General features: G+C 40.9%; 2 protein-coding genes across 2 annotated transcripts; one reads left to right on the top strand and one right to left on the bottom strand.

Moving 5' to 3' along the window:
* Window positions 1-241: 241 nt before the first annotated feature.
* Window positions 242-5,979, bottom strand: nts (neurotensin). Its single transcript, XM_044036591.1, has 4 exons — window positions 5,623-5,979; window positions 4,673-4,734; window positions 1,688-1,888; window positions 242-715 (listed from the first exon to the last, which is right to left on the bottom strand). The coding sequence occupies exons 1-4, from the start codon at window positions 5,681-5,683 to the stop codon at window positions 572-574; spliced, it is 468 nt and encodes a 155-aa protein (XP_043892526.1). The 5' UTR covers window positions 5,684-5,979; the 3' UTR covers window positions 242-571.
* A 2,110-nt stretch (window positions 5,980-8,089) lies between these two features.
* rassf9 (Ras association domain family member 9) lies at window positions 8,090-18,135 on the top strand. The gene is made up of 2 exons (XM_044035360.1): window positions 8,090-8,258; window positions 16,263-18,135. The coding sequence occupies exons 1-2, from the start codon at window positions 8,212-8,214 to the stop codon at window positions 17,530-17,532; spliced, it is 1,317 nt and encodes a 438-aa protein (XP_043891295.1). The 5' UTR covers window positions 8,090-8,211; the 3' UTR covers window positions 17,533-18,135.
* The last annotated feature ends 1,087 nt before the right edge of the window (window positions 18,136-19,222 follow it).

Here is a 19,222-nt window from a genome sequence, read left to right as displayed (position 1 = left end):
TTTGCAATTATCCCTAACATTTCCATACATATAGTGCATTTGTCGTGGTATTTCTGAATTCATTCATTTTTAATCCAAACTACACATTGAACTTAACATTAAAGAATCCATCAGCTTTACTGTGTGAGGAGAAGAATCATGGAAATGCCTCCGCAGGCCCCCCGACAACCGGAATATCTCCAAATATCTATAGTTGGCGATGACGGTTCAGATTAAGTAAAACACTGAACAACAATTTTGTATCATGAGTCATTTAATGATATCCTGAAATCCACTTTGTACACAGTGAAGAAATAGAGTAAATAAATATAGATTCTGAGAATTACACAGTTTATTTGATGCTCAGGACTTTATTTTCAGGACCTATATTTGAAGAGGAACACAGGCAGGCCTCGTTGCTGGACACACACAATCGAAGGGTCGGGCTAAATTAAAAACAACAGTGAGGAGAAGAAAACAAGAAATATTGCGGCTACAAGAAAGGAGGGAAAAGAAACCGAATCACAGCTTCACAGAAAATACAGCATATGTTCTGGTCCCTTACGCGTGACCTTGGCCTCTGGGAGGGTTGTCAGTAAACTGTACTTCGTTTCAAGATGTATGGCCTCCGGGATTTGGTGCTGTGCGCCGCTTGCCTCTTCAGGATGTAGGGTGATTTCCGCTTCAGTGGAGTGTCACTGTTCTCCTCTAAATATTCGACGGGGTCTTGGAGTAGCTGTTAGCGGCGGAGACAGAGGGAGACGGGGCGACGGGTGAGTGTCACAAGACAAAGGCAAGCACATGTCTTGTCACTGAGTGGCAGGGTAATGGGCGGCTGCGGCGGCGACGGCCGTCATTAAATGAGCTCTGCGCTTCCATGCATAGCAAAACAGGTGCTGATCTGTCGCCACGGTGTACGGATTAAAGGGAGAGAACGGGGGAGTAAAGGGGACACGACGGGGGCGAGAGGGAGGGAAAGACGACGAGGAGGTTTAATGAGGTGTGTTTACAGCAATGTACTGTATTTGTTCCCTCATTCGGACCTATGACCATGTCAGGACCAGTAAAACCTGGTCCTAATGAGGCAGAACCTCATTTCTGAGGAACTGGGCAAGTTTAGGGCCAAGATTTAAATTTGCTTTCTTGGAAAACTAAACTCGTCTGCTACTATTGCACAAACCTCTTATTGAATCAGTGCATTTGCACAATGATCTCTAATTTTTTAAAAGCCCTGTGGGCAAGATGAGAAACACACGAGTGCCAAATAACAAAGTTGATTCAGTCGCGATGTTTTGAAAAGGACGCAGCGGAAGATATGCTCACTGTTGAAATACAGTATATATAACTCAAATGAGAGTCTTACCAACCAAAAGCAGTATCTAATACAGGGGCGAGGACAAATGATGGCCAAAATCCACTTTGTAAGGATAATGTTATTAATGCTATTTGTTGGTCCATGTGCATACAAAATGTCCCGCATGTAACACACCGCAACAACTAGTGTTGTTTAAAATTATTATTATAAACCTCATATTTACTATGGCCACGATTGGTGTAAATTCAGGTTACGTTCATCCAAAAGGCCTCAAGAAGAAAATGTGCCCGTAAAAATACAGTGTGTCCTTGATGATCACACCCATTATCATAAGATTTACAAATATATATATGATGTTGCAGTAAGGTGTGTGTGTGTGTGTGTCTGTCTCACCCTCTCCTCCCGGCTCTGCAGCAGTCTGCAGATGTGTTGCAGGCTGTACAGCTCCTCCAGCAGCTGCAGGCTCCCGCCCCTCACCTCGCCTTCCTCCTGCTCCTCACCGCTCCACGTCTCCTGCCTCAGGCCGCTCAGAATCCTGCACAGGTTGGCCAGCGACACGCGCCAATAGGGGGCACTCTGCTTATTCTGTTTCATCTGCAAGGAGGGAAGGAGGCAAGGAGGGAAGGAGGCAGTGAGGAGAAAAAAAAGGGACTACATTTTAAATTGAATTCGGGTGAGTGAGTGGAGTGGCAGCGGCTGCTGACTGTGACACATTTCAAGTGATTTGTGTCCAGAGGGAGAGGGACCACAGAAAGATTTGTTTTTGTTTTGTTTTTTTAAAACAAGAAACAATAACATAATAGTAGTGACAATATTGTGAAAACAATTTACTTTCTCATTCATGCATTCATGTTCCCGTAAATGGAAATGAATGCACTGTTTTGACTTATAGATGGAGGACACAGTTACAGTTAACACAATCTAAACCTCACAGCTTATTCAGTGTGTTTTTGGTGTAAATCTGTAAATTAATCAGTATTACGCCATGTTAATCGGCATTTTTTTTCTTTCAACTGAGGTGTATTTATTCAAAAAGACCCTAATGTTTTGTGTAATAATGACTATTAACACATTTAAATGTAATTAATTAAATAATAATACACTTTACATTTGAAGAAAAAACACAATAAATGATCATTTTGCACATGCTTATCAGTAAACTCATACAATCCTACAGAATGCTGACAAACAGGTAAACACTGGAGAATTTAGGAATATTTTAACAACACTGCATTAATAGTGAACACATAAGTCCCTAATGAAACGGACACATTTCACGGGGGAATTTTAATTGACGTTTGTAAAATAAGTAAAACTGCGGCCATTAGTGTTCAAAATGGGTACTGCAAGTCAGAAGTTTTGACCCATGTGAGGCTAAACACACAGAGTTTCCATGTATTGTTATGTCACATGAAAATTCCATTAATACTATACATTTCACATACAAAACTTTGCACCGTTGAAGTAATAAAACTTCCTTTAAAAGAAATCAAAGATGCTGCTGTCGAACGAAATGATGACACACACACACACACACACACACACTGCTTCACGTGAAGGCGGCGGTCGTGAAATATCGGTGCCATTTCTTGACCGTTCTTCGGCACTAGACACACAAGGTGATATTTATGTCACAGCTAACCTCATCTAGCCGCCGCCTGCCTCTATTGTAATCTACTTTGAGTGCTTTAAGATGAGAAAGGTCCCAGAGGGGCCGCCGCGTGCGTCGCCCCGGCAATCGGAGAGACCTCTGCATGTCACCGAGGATGATGGAAAGATTCAGAGGCCAAGAGGAAATTGTTGCCTCTAAGTTATTGTAAACGACCACAAGCCCCCCCCTCCAAGACGCTTGCATCATTTATGAGCAGCGGACGGGAAACTGTCTCCATGGACGCTGTGAGGACGGAAGCGACGCAGAATATTGGCTTCTTCTGTTTCCCAGGGGAAACATGTAATAAAGGTTATAGTGACATCAAATAAACAGCACAACAGAGACCAAACACAGAGGCAGCTATGGATATTTAGAAAGCATCCATGTATTGATGAGTCCGGGTACTTATAAATACGTTTAAAGAGTGCGTTTAAAGGTGAAAGGTCACATCAAGTGTGGTTATAGTGTTCATACAGTCCCAGGTGTTTTAAACAAATAAGCTCCAGTTTAGAAACAGCGGTCACTGGAAACCAAATTTCTTGCACTGTTCCTTTATAATAATCCCACTTGTGCAGTCTCTGAAATTCACTCACAAAAAATCAGCTATAGCGAATCAGTTATTGAGTTTTCTTCCCTTCTTCGATTGTATAATAGATTTCTTTTATTCTGTTCTATCATTCGTTCACACTTATTTACCATAATTTTACAAAATTAGTATCAATATGTATAATTTAAAGTGGATTATTGATTTGAAAATGCATTCATAATAGAGTATTTTTACAATTGTAAGCAAATGTAAGCTAAATAAATTAAATTAGCTCCAATGTCACTGCAACAGCTGCTTTTACAGCCTGTAAACTAATATTTTTGTTGTATTTCTCACACCAATAGTGAGATTTTTCAACACATGACTTTATCTTTGCTGTCTATCATCTCATCTCATGTCATCTTACGAAGAGTCTTCCACCTTTGCTGGCCTCACAACCTCAACCTCACGAGCGCTACACACCATCAGCCACCCAGGAAGTGATTATTACGATCATTTACGCCCGAGCAACCTCGGAGCCTCAGCAGCAGTGAATCACACGACTCGTTTGTCGCTGTCACAGCTCCGTATGATCACCTCGGTGGTTTATCTCAGACCCTCCGAGAGAAAGGGGGAGAGAGGGAGTGGGAGGTCGAGGGAGGAAGGAAAGAGATGTGTGTGGGGTTATAGTGTTGTCATGTCTGCCTGACTTTGTCTCCTCCCGTCGCTCCCACACTCATCATTACATGAGAAAACATTTAAATCAAAACGTGGAGTGGCATTCTCATAGCAAATTACTTGTGATGTCAATATTAAGTTATTCTATAATGAAATTATTGAATGTTTTGATTTATTTTGTTCAACACAGTCAAAATCTGATCTTACACGCCAATTAAACGCAATTGAACCTCTCGTCCTTGCGTCAGAATATAAAACAGTTTGAATTCGGGGGTCTGAGGTTGTCATGTTTCTCCATTGATCAAAGCACACGGGGAATGTTGAGACAAAAGCTTGATTTAAAAGAAATAAATATCAAACAAGGCCTCGGGTCGCACAAATGAAGCCTGTTCTGATATTCTGACAGTGACGCATGGAGCCCACATTTCATGAAAGACCACCTGTGTGAGGATGCAGCCGCTGGACTGTAAGTGATCATGTCTCTGTCTGATGCTACAGGTGCAGAGAAAAGCGTCTCATGTACCTTAGAAGTGAAGAGGTTGCTGAGCAGCTCGTCCTCTAGCGCCTGCTGCTCCTGGTCCATGTCTGTGGGAAAAAAAGAGACACATCCGTGCTGTCGGTTTGCAAATATCAGAACGCCTTTATTGTCACTGCGCGTCGGAAACTAAGTCCTGTTACATGCATCATTACGTTTTGCGTTGAACTGCACTGAACTCCCAATATTCAATGTATTCATCTATAATCGTATTGCAGAGGGGAGCAGAGTGAAGAGGAAACAGAACGTGCACAATAATCTCCACTGATTTATTTGATGTATAAACTGGCATTAGACTCTTTTCATTACCTCTGTGAGTTGAAGTGAAGAATTTAATGTCATTTAAATTGAATCCCAGCAGCCTGCAGCTCAACAGGTGGCACACAACCTAAACACCACGTAAATAAAGCTTCATATTTAAATACAGGCTACAAACCATGTTCTCCACTTGGAAAGTATATTCAGATAAATCCGAATTCTTTATTATATACCATATATTACAACCTGTAATGCAATCTAATTCTGTGTGGAGTTTCCGGCATGTATTTCACGTTAAAATAAGCTGATTTCCTTCATTAATAAAGAGCAATATTGCTATTTTTGTCTATTTTTAAAGGCTGATTTAAAGAAGAAAGTTGAAGGAAGATAATTACAAGACATAAACAAATAGAAGTAAATGGAAGTACTTTTATGTGATGACATTGAGTTAACGTTGACAATTTTACAACAAGAGCTGCAGGTTATGGTGAAAGAAAATCACATTATGGGATTATTTTTGCAGTGTAATTGATAAATAGTATGATTTACACCTGCTGCATACAGGATTTATGGGGGCAGGTGTTTGACTCATTCTTTGTCTGAACGTTGTGTATGGATGGAGCTAATTATGAATAATAAAATCATAAACGCACATTTGTCCGGAGAGCCCCGGGGCTTACCTGTACAAAGTCCACCGCATGTGAAAAAGAGGAGAAGCATACACGCCAGCTGTGCCTGCATGTTGATGAGGAGGAGGAGGAGGATGAGGAGGAACAAAAACAAACCAAAAAAAGAAGGAGGAAAAAAAAAAAGATCCCACAGTGAACAATTCACCTGAGGAAGAGACTAGTCCATAAGGTTAAAGGTCAGACAGTGAGGGCTAAAAGTGTCTGAGGAGAGACTTTGTGGTGATGCTGCTGCTGCTGCTGATGCTGCTGCTTCCTCTGCTTCGTTCTTTTCTCTTTTCCTCTTCCAGCTGCACACAGGGCTTCGTCTGCACTTGCAGTCGGTTTTCTGGTTGGATGTGAAGTGCAGTGGGCTCCATTCCCTCAGTTTATAAGAGGCAATGTGATGTCAGACGATCCCACGCCACCCTCCACTCCCACCTTCTCATCCCTACCCCCACTAACTCAGCCCCCTCCCTCCATCCATCCATCCATCCATCATTGCTCTCCTCAAACTGACTTCCTCTCCTGTCACCGTGCCTCCATCCGACGTCACTTGTACATCACACGGTGGTGAGAACGTTTGTTTTACGTCAAGGTTCTGGTGATTTCGGTTATTTCGCTCTCATCTACTTGGGAGAGGATCGAGGGTGTGAAGGTGGGCAGGTGCACATGGCAGAGACTCTCTCTTTGTTCTTATTTCTTTTTCCAAATGAACTTGGGGGGGGGGCAATTCATGTGGTACATCATATACATGCATTCTGTACAAAGAAAACAAATGTTTACCACTCAAAAACGTAATTGTAGAAGGGATAAAAGACTTGGTTTGAAAGGAAATGATAAGTAATGTGACAGAGGTAAAGTGTAAAATGTAGTCTTTAGTGTTTGTTATTGCAGATGTAATAAAACCGTACATGTACAGACTACATGTAAAGACTTGTTGCATCTGGACAGTGAACAATATTAAATAACATCGATGAAGAGTGTTTTATTTCATCAACGCAAAGTTGCAAGAGGCTCTTACAGGAAGGGAAATGTGACTAAGCAACAACATGACAGCATGACATCTAAAACCTTTGTTTAAATCAAACAAAATGTGTGTAACTCTCTATCTCAGTGTTTAGTTCTGTGTCTGTGGAGACACCCCCCACGCCGCACACGACGGGATGGAGAAAAGGTAGAAGCATAACAGCAACATGGTGCCGGTAAAGCGAGACGGCGTCATACCGTTGGAATACGGCTGCAAACTATAATTTTATTTTTTTATTTAACCTTTTATTTAACCAGATTAAACCCACCGAGATGGAAATCTCTTTCCCGAGGGTGACCAGCATGGCCCAGATGTCGGCAGCACACGTCATGATATAAACGGTCGAGATCATTGAGGGGACAAACAAAAGTTTTCGATCCAACACTGTAGTTTGATATCAGTGCGCAAAGTTGGCTTGACATTTAAAGTGCAGGAGTTGAGGTCACGGTAATCATTTTCCGAAACACAGGCACTAGAACATGCAGATAGAACATGTGGTCCACAGGGGGGCGACTGAGGCTCCACACGGGAGCTTTAAACCTTTTTACAGGAGCATATTAGATACAGTAAATACAGCTGCATGCTATGAGATTGTTTCACAAACTCAAACAAACCCTAACTTGACTCCACTGTCACACGGTAGAAAATGTGGTGACATGTTGACCTTAGTTCACTGTCACTAACCTGCATGATTTAGTGAGACTTCCTCTGCTCACCTACAGTATATATTATAGTTGTTAATATTAAAGTAAACATTTCAAGCACTGCGCTCTATGAAAACATGTGTAACATTAGAAAAAAAGTCTAATAAAATCAACAGTCAAACTAACAAGTTTTCCAAAAAACCCCAGAGAGGTTTTATCACGTGGTGTTGGATCACGTTGTGATGGTTCTTGAAGTATTCTGAAGTGTGGTTGCTATGGCAACATGCTCTAAAACGTAATTACAATAAATAAAAACATAAAACAAACCTGCAGAAAATTGAAAAAAACATTTAACTTAAATATGCTTCAATTATTTCACTTTTTTATATATATAAAATGAACAATAACAAAATAACTATAATTAAAGTACGTAATGTATATAAAGTATATACACACATTTATTTATATAATGAATAGACAATGCACTAGATCATTTGCCATAATTAAATGAAGAAAAGCCTGAGTTTGACAATAGTGTGCTTTGAAAAGTAAACATTATATAGATAAATATTAAACCTTTGTCATAAAGAAATTTACATGGTGGTACATATTATGATCGAGTTATTGTTCACTCCTTTATAACCAGTTAAATATTTCTCTGATTCATTTTCCATTCAGTGTAACATTAACTTATCCCTGTCTGCTCTGGTGCGTTGAAAGGGGGCAGAGTTTCACCAAAAAACCTCAGCAGACTCTCGTGTGGGAAAACACCTCCCTCCCATGTTCGGATGGGGCGGCGGACAGAGTTGCTGTCGGGACACCCTCAACTTTTCCCAAACACACCGCACACTACACTTGTCCAACGTCCACTCCTCTGCCATGCGCGGGCTGTAACTTTCTTCGGCTCGTTCCTTCTTGCGCTCCCGAGTCATGGCTCCGTTTGGAAGGAACTTCCTGAAAGCGCGACTGAAAAGCAGGTACTTTGATGAGAGTGATATTGTTTTGTAAAACCTGTTCAGCGCGCGCTCGTGTGTGTGTGTGTGTGTGTGTCTCTCAAGTTCGGTTTCCGTTTGGTTTGTGGAGGAGGGAGAATTACGCACAGCGCAGTGCGCACTGGATTAATGATTGCGCTGTGTGGGACGGATTAGATTAAATGTAAATGTAGTTTTGTATCAGACAAATACAAAGTAGACAAATGTAATGTTTTTCTAACCTGGTAATGGGCTGTCAGTTTGTTATATTATCACGTTAATCATAAGTAAACATGTTTAAAATCCATATTGTAATTACATAAGTAAGTTAGTCCATATTGTATTGAGTATTTGTACACTTAAATTTACAGAATGGATTGTTTTTCATGACATTAATGTCATTTTAAATGTTATATATACATTTATATATATATATATATATATATATATATATATATATATATATATATATATGTATATAAGAATTGCTCCATCTATTGGTGAGACAAACAGTGGATCTGCTCCCCCTTTGTCTTTCCTGTGTGCGTAAATCTCACAATGGTGACCTTCGCATACCAGAAAGGATGTTGTTCCTCTTTGTTTGTTGTTAGTCAGCTTCTCCTTCAAAGTGCATCACGCTCTGGCTGGTTGTGTCTGTAGAAACATGAAGGTGCAAAATGGCTGCCTCTGTAAAGCAAGGCCCTCGCTTAAAGTATGTATACATTTATTCTGAAGCTATAAGAAAACCAAACACGTTTTTTAATCTGAAACACTTATATACTTATGGGTTCTCAACCTCTCGCAGTAAATCCCCAGTAATGTTACACACTGGCCCATTAAAGCTACAGTAGGCAGGATTGCTAGCAAACAGTTGCTGTTGAGTCTCATCCACATGTTGTGAACACGCTAATGTGCAGGATTGCAGTTTTTCACATTTGACAGATAAACCGAGGCGGTCTCTCCGTCTCTGAAAGGAGTTTTTTTATTGCATCTATTGTCCAACTCATATTATGACTTTCTCCTCTTTCTGGAGTTGTCATTTTTGTTGTAGTAGAACAACAAATAGGATAACCGTCTAGACAGTTGTATGATCAGTCAAAGCCTCCTATGATCGATCGCTCTTTGTGAAAGCTGTGAACTGAACCCCGTCGGTGTGCAGAAGTGTCATTCTCTTAGATGACTCTGATTTACATTGTGCCCAAAGGTTATACCAGGATTCTTGTGTCATGTCCAGGTTTAAGTGACTTGTGTGATCTTTTGATGAGCCCCAGGGTTTGAAAAGACGGGATATTATATTTAGACTGACGTACATGTGTGAAGACGTGATATGTGTGTTACTACAGAGTTGGTAAAATTAGATTTTTCTTAGTATTTAGGTCACGATCAAATACCTCAGGGTTGCAGACAGGAGTCACGTTGCCAAGAGCAGGATCAGGAAGGCTTTAATTGTGGATGAAGAAGTATTATTTTCATTAGCTTTACATATTTAATGGGAGCATTAACCAACAGACTCTGGGGGGGGGGAGGAACAGTTTGGATAAAGTTCAGAAAAATAGGCTTTTGTGCTGCTGGTGCCAATCTATAAAAGTGGCACCAGCAGCGTAATACAGTAAATGTATTTTCACTTTAGACAGAGCACAGAGATGACTTCTCTAACTTCAAACAGTCTGTCTGAAGCTGTCTCCAGAGCATGTCTTGTGTTTTTTTTCATGTTGTGTGGTAATTATTGTTTCAGCACCTATAATTACCTCAAGTGTTTAGATCTGTAGATACGTCAAGGACTGGCTTTCACTCACGCTGAGACGCTGAGGATGTTTTTCTCTATGCAATGAGATGATAAACCAAATGTGGAGATGAAGGCTGCTGCGAATAGCAAAAAGCCTTCAGAATAAAATGTCAAATTGCCGGTGATTATACATGACATTTTTCTTAAATGCTGTTCGTGTGCGTCATATAGCTCGGGGTCCTGCACATCAAACTGATGTCCAGTGGTGAAAAGCACATGACACACACGTGACAGGGCTGAATGGGTTTGGGCCTTAATTACTGCATGACAGCGTTGTGTGCAGAGGAGCCATTAGCTGCTGTCAACAAATTAGGCAACAGCATGCAGTTACCCCTCGTGCTGAAGAAACCAACACAGATACCATCTGTGTTCAAAGTATGGGAATACTTATACCCATAGAATACGTCAAAATATGTTCTAAAACATACTCAAGTCACTTTAATTAGAAAGACTATTTTTTAAAATAACTTTAGCGGGGCCTTCTGTTGAGATGAACTTTTGTGTACATCCTCTGAATGCTTATGGATGGAGAGGAAATAGACTCAAGTGTTGTAAAGTTACAATAATATTTTCACAGAAATATCACGGATCACAGTTATATATTTTATAGTTGAAAGATCATCAATCGAGCGGTCGTTGAATGACTCGACGCCTCCCCCAAAATAAATGACTGGGACTGTACGTTGGCCAACGAGGTGACATTTATCAAGTCGCTCATGTAAAGGTATAAAATCAATTTTCCACATTCACTATTAACCCAGTGATGGAAAACTAATGTCGTTTAACTTATTGTTTAAGTACGTCACGTAATCCCCGTAGCTGAGAGACGGTGGCTGAGCAAAGGCTTATTTGGCGAGGGGAGGGCGGGGTGAGGAAAATAACAGTGGTGGGTGTTTCCAGAGAGGAAGGGAAGGTTGTGTCTCTGCGCACAGATGCCTATCTGAAGAGTCATCATTCAAGAGATCAACATAACCCCGCACAGAAAAGTGATGTTATTTCCTCCCTGAGATAAGCGCGGTCCTAAAAGCGTCTCGTGTCCAGCATTTTACTGTCCCCTTTCTGTGTTGCATTTCCCTGCAGAAAATACTGTAAACATGTTCATGTCCGTGTCTCCTGGTCACCTCACTGCAAGCTGTTGTGGAACGTCTGTATGCTTTTACTTTGAAACAGGAACAGGACAATTTCGTGTTTTTGATATAGAACAGATATTACAGAAGATAATTCCCAGCTAACAATGTTTGCTTGACCTCTTCAGTACTTTTAAAATGGTGAAGAAAAATCATTGTCGCTGTATATTTTTGCTGCGAGACCAATAGATAAAATAGGCAATTATTTATGCCACACAAGAATGAGCTTTGTTTTGGAAGTCACCTTCAGCTGGATGATTTGGATTTATACCCAGCACATTAGCAGACACATCTTTTCATCAACAAGGTAAACAGCCCCATTTGAACCCAGCATATTTATACACAGGGTCCAGTGGTTCTGATGGAACAGGAAAACCATCTACCAAAACAGAAGCTCAGCTAAAAACAAGCAGACAAGGACTGAGAAGTTTCTGCACTGTACCCTATCTTTTTTTTCCCCTGACGTTTTTTGGATGTTGGGTGTCAATTTTTTTTTATATAACGCCATTGAAAGTGAATACGCAATTAACACATGGAATATAAAGAAAATAATGATGACATTACTTCAAAATAGCTGTTGTATTGTGCCACTGTCAGTCGTAAGAGCGAGCCTATAATTTATCAACACAAGCCGGCTAAACAGGATGTCATGAAAATGTTCATTCCACTGTGAAAGAAACAGAACGTGTTGACAGCTGAGGCTACAGGATATATTTACTGATGTGTTATCGTGCCGTTGTTCCTGCTGGAAACATCTGCATCACCTTATCATATCACTATTGATCTCACGGCGCACACTGAGACACTGCCGGAGAGCTATAATTTGTTATGACTTGCTCAAACCGCCAGCGTGCGGTCCTCTGTGGTGACTTGTAGCCTGCAAATTAATGACACAGGAGGGGATTGTTAATGTCGGCAAGGCCATTATTATGACTGTTAGAATGGAAGCGAGCCATGCCTCCACTGTGGAGTGGCAGCGGCGTAAGCATCCTGTGCAGGAACTTGGACTAAAAGTAATGCAATTTCAATGTGGTTTTCTCCCACATGTCAGATGACTCGCCGGCCATCGGCGAGTTCGAGCTGAGGTCGCGCAGGTCGGCTCAGGTTGCTCCTGGTTCACTCGTGTGTGAGATGCTAAGGTTTATCCCGTCGTGTGACACCTTCAAGCATACTGTATGTTCTCATACTGTACGGCTATTGGCACATTCATAGGGGTTGAGTTCATCTCAAAATGTCACATTTATGAGGCAAAGCTGTGACCTATGAGGGCGTCCTCATTCCTCACGCCTGGCTTCACGGCTTCTCCTCATGCTATGAATATCAAATGGCAGCCAAAGTGGTAGCCCTCATGAATGTGTATTAGCTGTGATGTAATCAGCCCAGTGGTGCGTGCCGTGCAGTGAGGAGTAGTGGTTTTGGCTCTTGCAAAGACTGATACCTTGACAATCTTAGAAAATAGTAGCCCTAATAGTAGTTGTTATGCTTCCAGGTTCCGCTGATGTTGTCGTCTGAAAGAAAACACCTTCTAAAAATGTCTACTGAACTTGAAATTCCTGGCATTTTTAAAGAGCTGCGGCTTTTTATTTGTCTACAGGTGGTTGTTATGTTCATATAAAGAATCATTGTTCATTAAAGAGTATAGTATAGTATAGTATAGTTTTTTTTATATCTGTATGCTACTGGATCCCCAAAGGAATGAATAATTGATTTAAAAATATTTATTTGTTCCTCAGGGTCAAGTTAGACCAGGGGTTTCAAACTCATCAGGGGCCACATATACATCACAGTTTGATCTCAAGTGTGCCAGACGAGTAACATAATAGCATAATAACTTATAAACAATAAGGACTCCAAATGTTTCACTGTGTTTTATGATATATCTTTTTATCAAACTGAAATTTCTATACAAAATATGTGCAATTTCAACAATATTGTGCCTAAGTTTAACAATCTTACCATTGTTGGTATCTGGAACTGAAAAAAACTATACTATTTCAAATTTTGATTCTAATCATAATGTGAAATTTTCACAAATTCATCCTCCGGGCCAGACATAGAGCATTGCAATGCAATGTTGGTGCAAAATAATCAAAACAAAACAAGCGTTACCTAAGATAGAAGAACAAAGAGAAGATAACAAAGAGAGAAACTGGTTATATTAATTAATGAGGTGTATGTTATCAGAAATCAGTTGATGATGTCATGTATATTGTCTTTTATTGTCTTTTATGTTTATTATTTGGCATAGAAACAATATAATCAACTGGCCAAATGAAAAGGTACATGAAATTAGTGATATGAGTGGCTACAGTGTCTTAATTATAATGCTCATCATCCACAATCATGACCAATGTAATCCTCTTGGAATATGTCACTTTTTACACTACCTTACAAAGGTTACATTCCAAACCGTTAAAATGTGCTGAATGCACTCACAGCCATGAATTTGTCAACACCTTGGTCACATTAGAGTGGAGCTGAACACAGGCCACGCTGACTGGCCCCCTTCCTCCCCTCTGTCCATTGAAATGTGGGGGCAGGATGTTGTGTGAGCGTCGCTGATTTTTTGGCCTGGAACAAATGCAGGTGTTTCCCAGCGCTGTACGCTGTACCCTCTTCCTGTGCAGCTGGGGACTTGGATCACGCTCTCTGAAATACCCAATTGTCTGGAGAGTGTGTTTTATCACCTGTATGCTCAGATATGACCACTGATACATCGTTCTCACATGCTTAGGGACCATTGTTAAAAAAAATAAATACATATCTGGATCTCCCATTCTTCCACCCATGCATTAAATGGCAACACGACCTTCTCACAATGCCTCACAGAGTTTTAGTGATGGAAGAAGATTGTTAAAAGCAGGAAAAGATGGAGCTTAACAATGTATTTCATCATTAGGTAGATACAGCAAATGTATGTAAAGTCTTGTGCTGTTACTCATAACGATCCAACTAATAATTGCCCAAAGTTGAGTCACTGTATTTAAAAGATATGTCCCTCTACACTGTGTAAGAAATAAAGTAGTAGTAGCTTCAGTTAAAGACTTAATTGAAATTTCTTATTTCAAGAAAGCGGCATTTGGTGCGAATATGTTCCCCCAGAATAGGAAACAGAACATCTTTGGTTTGTGAGCATTCAATCATTTTTAAGACTGAGGTTGCATGTGTCCATGAGTCCATGAGTCATAGTTCCACCATTTTCCCCTGATGAACTTTTCAGATTGTTTAAAAATGGCCCGTGTGACATTTTCCACGAACACTATTGACAGTTTTACTGTAAGCTGTACAAACATGCAGTTTTTTCCTCCCTGTGCAGCAGTAGCACTTGCAGGATTTCCTGGGAAGGTGATATTTAGAAACTCTTGAGGTCAAAGTCGTCATGGCTGTTGTCTATGAATGCCAGAGGCGTGCTGGATTTGTTTGGCCTGCGCATAGCTCAGGTATTTGCTTTGCCCCGCTTGTCTCCAAGGGTCTCTATAACCATTAACCAGCCTCATCCATTGTTGCATACGTATCGCATTCCTCAGATGTTATTCACCTGCAGTTTGCACAATGCTGCAGTTGTGTGCGTTTTTCACGCCATGTGGGAACCAAAACACACGAGTATCAGTGTGTAAAATCAGCAAACACTGAGGCAGTTTTATTAAGTATTCCACTCTGATAAGTACACACAAACAATATAATAGCCTACTTACTGCTGCAGGTAAACAGCGTCCCCATGAGAGAATGTTTACTTGTGTCCCTTATGATGATGAGGATGATGCACAAAAAAACCCTGAATATTTGATTTATGATCACTGAAGTTTGTTTATTTTTGATAAATATACTACAGTTTTGTGCACTTAAATACTTTTTTTTTCATCCATCCATCCTCTGCCGCTTTTTTTTATTTCACACTGTAGAAAATTGAGTTGGCCTTTTTGGTTTCTTTTCACTCATGTGACACCACGAGTGAACAAGTCTCACTCTCTTAAAGCCTCTCCATATTTAACCACACACAATGTGCATGGATTCAACCCCCCAAATCAATCTGCTCTGCAGTGTTAGATGATTTTACACGGATGGTCTGTCTGTAGTTCCTTTTCTTTGTGTATCAGTTTTACTGCCGCAGCGCGTCGTGTTAAACTAATAAATGGCACTGGTTGCAGAATGCTGCTAATATGTTATCTTTTGTGTACTTGGTAACGTGACACGTTGTTTTTGTTTCATGAAATCAAATTGAAATGTCTGGCAATGCTGTCTACTTATTTGATTACTTGTCCTTGCTGTGGATGTCTGCTTTGCCAGTGCCTCTCATTTGATGGCTGGATATTAGGGCTTGGATATTACCGGTGGTCCATTAAGCCCATAAAAAATGGATATCATCGACCCATCAGAGGTCAATCCTTGAACAAGTTTTATGGTCCAGATGAAAAGGTAATGAGGGCCTTGGGGTTAAATAGCTCAAAACCAAACCATTAAGTGATTATCTCCGATGATGATGACTAATAGAATCAAGACCGGGAGCATGGAATGAGTGAACATAGTTTTCTGCCCATTGACTGAATGGAAAACCATCAAAGTAGGATCTGTCTAAGAAGAAAAAAATGACCTGCATGAGTGGAGGCTTTACTGTAAGTGTGTTGACATTTAAACTGTGGCTTTAACTTTTGTAAACACGGTGGTCTATGGGCTTAATATGCTGGATATGTAATCTAAGGGTGCCCAGGCTTGAGTATGATTGAGGATTATATGTTGCTAATTATTCCCCGTTCGTATTCCATCATTTTCCGTCAGAGGAGCTGAAAATGTATGAGTTCATAGAAAGGTCTAAGGAAAGAATATTGAACAAACATGGTCATCCAATTCTTCAAATGGGCGGATTAACCTGTCAAGCACCATTCAAGGCACAAAACTCAAAGCACAACAAAGAACTTTGACAGCTGACACTTTTATCATTTATCATCATGTACTATTACGCTTTGTTTCACCGGCCTTGACAATGGGACAGTGTGAGTTAAAACACTACCACTTGCAAATGCTACACTTAAATGGTCTATTGTGGTTAATTATAACCTATTTGATTCACTGATGTGTGTTTTTCTGTGTTTCTTGTAGGACGGCAGACGCCGAGCCTGTCATAGGAAAGGAGATCCAGGTTACTGTCTGCAATGAGGAAAAGGTTGTGTGTGGTGTAACGAAGCACACAACCTGTGCAGATTTGATTCAGGCGTTACTCGAGGATCACAAGTCAGTCCCCGAGAGCAAGCGGCTCCTGCATGGGGAACCCAAAGACTTCTGTCTCGTTGAGCGCTGGAAGGGTTTTGAGAGAGCGCTGCCTCCTCTCACCAGGATCCTGAGGCTCTGGTATGCCTGGGGTGACCAGCGACCCTTTATCCAGTTTCTCCTCTTTAAAACCAGTGATTTTGTGCCTCAGCCCAACAAGAGGGCTACAAAAGCCAAGGGGGCCAAGCAGAAACGGTGGGAGCATGGTCATGCGCAGTACCCCCAGTCTCTGCCTGTGGAGAAGCAAAAGCGCATGGTGAAGAAAGCTTTCAGGAAGCTGGAAAAGCTTCACAGTGAGAGCAAAAGCCCCCCGGGCGCCGAGGAGATTCAAAGGATGGTGCAGCTCATTCTCAACCAGGATCACACCATCCGGGAGCAGATCCAACGCATGAGGGAGCTGGATATGGAGATTGAGGAGTTTGAGCTACAGGCACAGAAAGAAGCCGAGTGTGAGAGTGCACTGGCTCAGGCTTGTGGTCAGAGTCTGGAGGCAGCGCACGGTGAGGAGCAGCGGCAGGAGTACCTGTACACCCGTGATGGAATTGAGCAGCTTGACCTGCAGGTTCAGAGACACCAGGAGCTCATCCTTCAGCTGACTCGGGACATCGACACAGAGCTGAGGACGGCCAGCTTCCCATTAGACCAGCACGAAGAGAGCTACGAGGAAGGTGCAGCAGCTGCTTCCTGGATTGGCTCCGAGACAGACCAGCGGTTCTACGCCGACGAACTTGAGAAGCTGCAGGATGAACTGCAACACAGCCTTTTTGCTGGTGTGTCTCTGCACAACCAAGCCGCAGAGGTAGACAAGCAGCTCAAGTTCTTTGACACTACGCTGGTCTCCAAGGACCAGGAGTGCTGGCAGCTGGCTGCCCAGCTCAGGTCACTGCAAATCAGGGACAGCACAGACGACAAGTCCAGTCCTCCGTCGCTGCAGAACTGTGAGACTCAGTGTTGTGTCTCACAGACAGTGAAACTCAAACATAGCCTGTCCCCCGTAGACATTGCAGACACAGACTCAGACACTGGGATTAGCTCAACACACAGTCAAGACTCGCTGTCACCATGTCTGGACTTTCCTCCCCCACTGGATACAGACGTTTGAACAACCCACATGACCCTGCCATTTAAGGCTCTGTGTGCAGTCGTCCCCAGTTTGTGCCCATCATTTCATTTGAACTTACATTTCTGCGCTGGTTTGATATTTCATGAAACAAGTTAGTAATTTGGTAAAAGCTTAATGGAACAGCTAAAACAATGTTTGAATAACCAAGGAACATCGAATTGAATTAGTTTTCAAGTAGGAATACAAAGTATTCTTTGGTCTTTGCTTCTCTTATTATGTCCCTGCTTTTGTTCTGCATAATATTATGAATCTCTGTGATAATGAATTTAAAGCTGGATGGATAACTTCTTGTTATTGAGTTATTATGATGGTAAAACTGATTACACTAGTACAATGGTGATAGAACAATGACACTATTATATTGACTATGCTTTCTTCTTGCCCACCAGGGAGGGTTCTCAGAAGCATTATGAATCACAACAATGTATTTTCCCTGTTTTGTTTTTTTTTAAAGGTCCAAGATATGGGGAATCTAACAACAGAAATAAATACAATATTTATTGTTTAGACCAGTTCCGCTTCCACAAAGGTTTTTGGATTGTATTGCCATGCAAAAGGCACTCATTCATTCATTGTATTCTACTTTATCCTCCACATGAGGGTCGCAGGGAGCTGGAGCCAATCCCAGCTGACATAGGGCAAAAGGGGGGGTACGCCCTGGACGGGTCACCAGCCTATCGCAGGACAAACCCATAAAGACGAGACATTCACACCTACAGTCATTTTCAGGGGCGGCTCTACCTAATTTTGTGCCCTAGGCGAGATTGCTCTCCGGTGCCATTCAGTTGGTTCCAATATGAGCCTTCAACCCTATAGATACCACCACATTGTACACACTGCTCCTTGTTTTCCCACTGCAAATAAATGCAATCATTTTTGGTTTGTAAATGATCTAAAACTCTTTGAAATACAATTTAAATGTGTTGTTTAATGGAGGATGCTCAGCACTGAGATGTAATACAGCTACATGGAAGGCACAAACTGGAGCTATGGCTGCACTAAGTCCTGTCTATCACTGTTTGATGGTTTTCACGTCTCTGCATATAATTGCATTATAATATACTTTTTTTTTTTTTGCTCCAACAAAGATGCAAAGACTATGTTCTTCTGACAGACATGTTCAACATGTGCCAGACTTAGTTGCTGTTAAATCATGTTAGAACATGATGAATGTATGTTTAGCGCCACTCTTAAAATCAAGCTTTTTTTTCTTTTCTTTTTTCTTTTAAGCTGCACATCTCTGTACACACTTTTTTTTTTATTTTATTAACAATGTTTTATATTAAAACAAATCGTGAACTGTTGAAATGTATAACCATAGCATTCCTCCGTTGTAATACTCTGTAAGAGACCAAATTTGCAAAGTCAGTTTGATAAAGGAAATGAGAGTTTATTTATTAATAAAGTTTAAAAAAAAAGAAAGTATTTTCAAATTCAAATCTGATCAAACACACTAGAATAATGATATTATAGTATTTACATACTGTAAATATTTGGACTATATATGTATGTATAAACATGCTGAAAAACACACACTATGATGAAGTAAAATGTATATTTTGACTTTTCATAATAAACACTAACATTGCAAGTGTCACATGACGTAATAGTGTTGTTGAGGTTTATCCAAGTTGAGTTGAAATAAAGTGGTTCCTGATACAGCAGCAGT

Source organism: Solea senegalensis, linkage group LG10, assembly GCF_019176455.1.
Source record: "Solea senegalensis isolate Sse05_10M linkage group LG10, IFAPA_SoseM_1, whole genome shotgun sequence".
In the NCBI taxonomy this organism is placed as follows: domain Eukaryota; kingdom Metazoa; phylum Chordata; class Actinopteri; order Pleuronectiformes; family Soleidae; genus Solea; species Solea senegalensis.
Note: the sequence above shows the minus strand (reverse complement) of the source record. Positions and strands in the feature narration are given on the sequence as shown.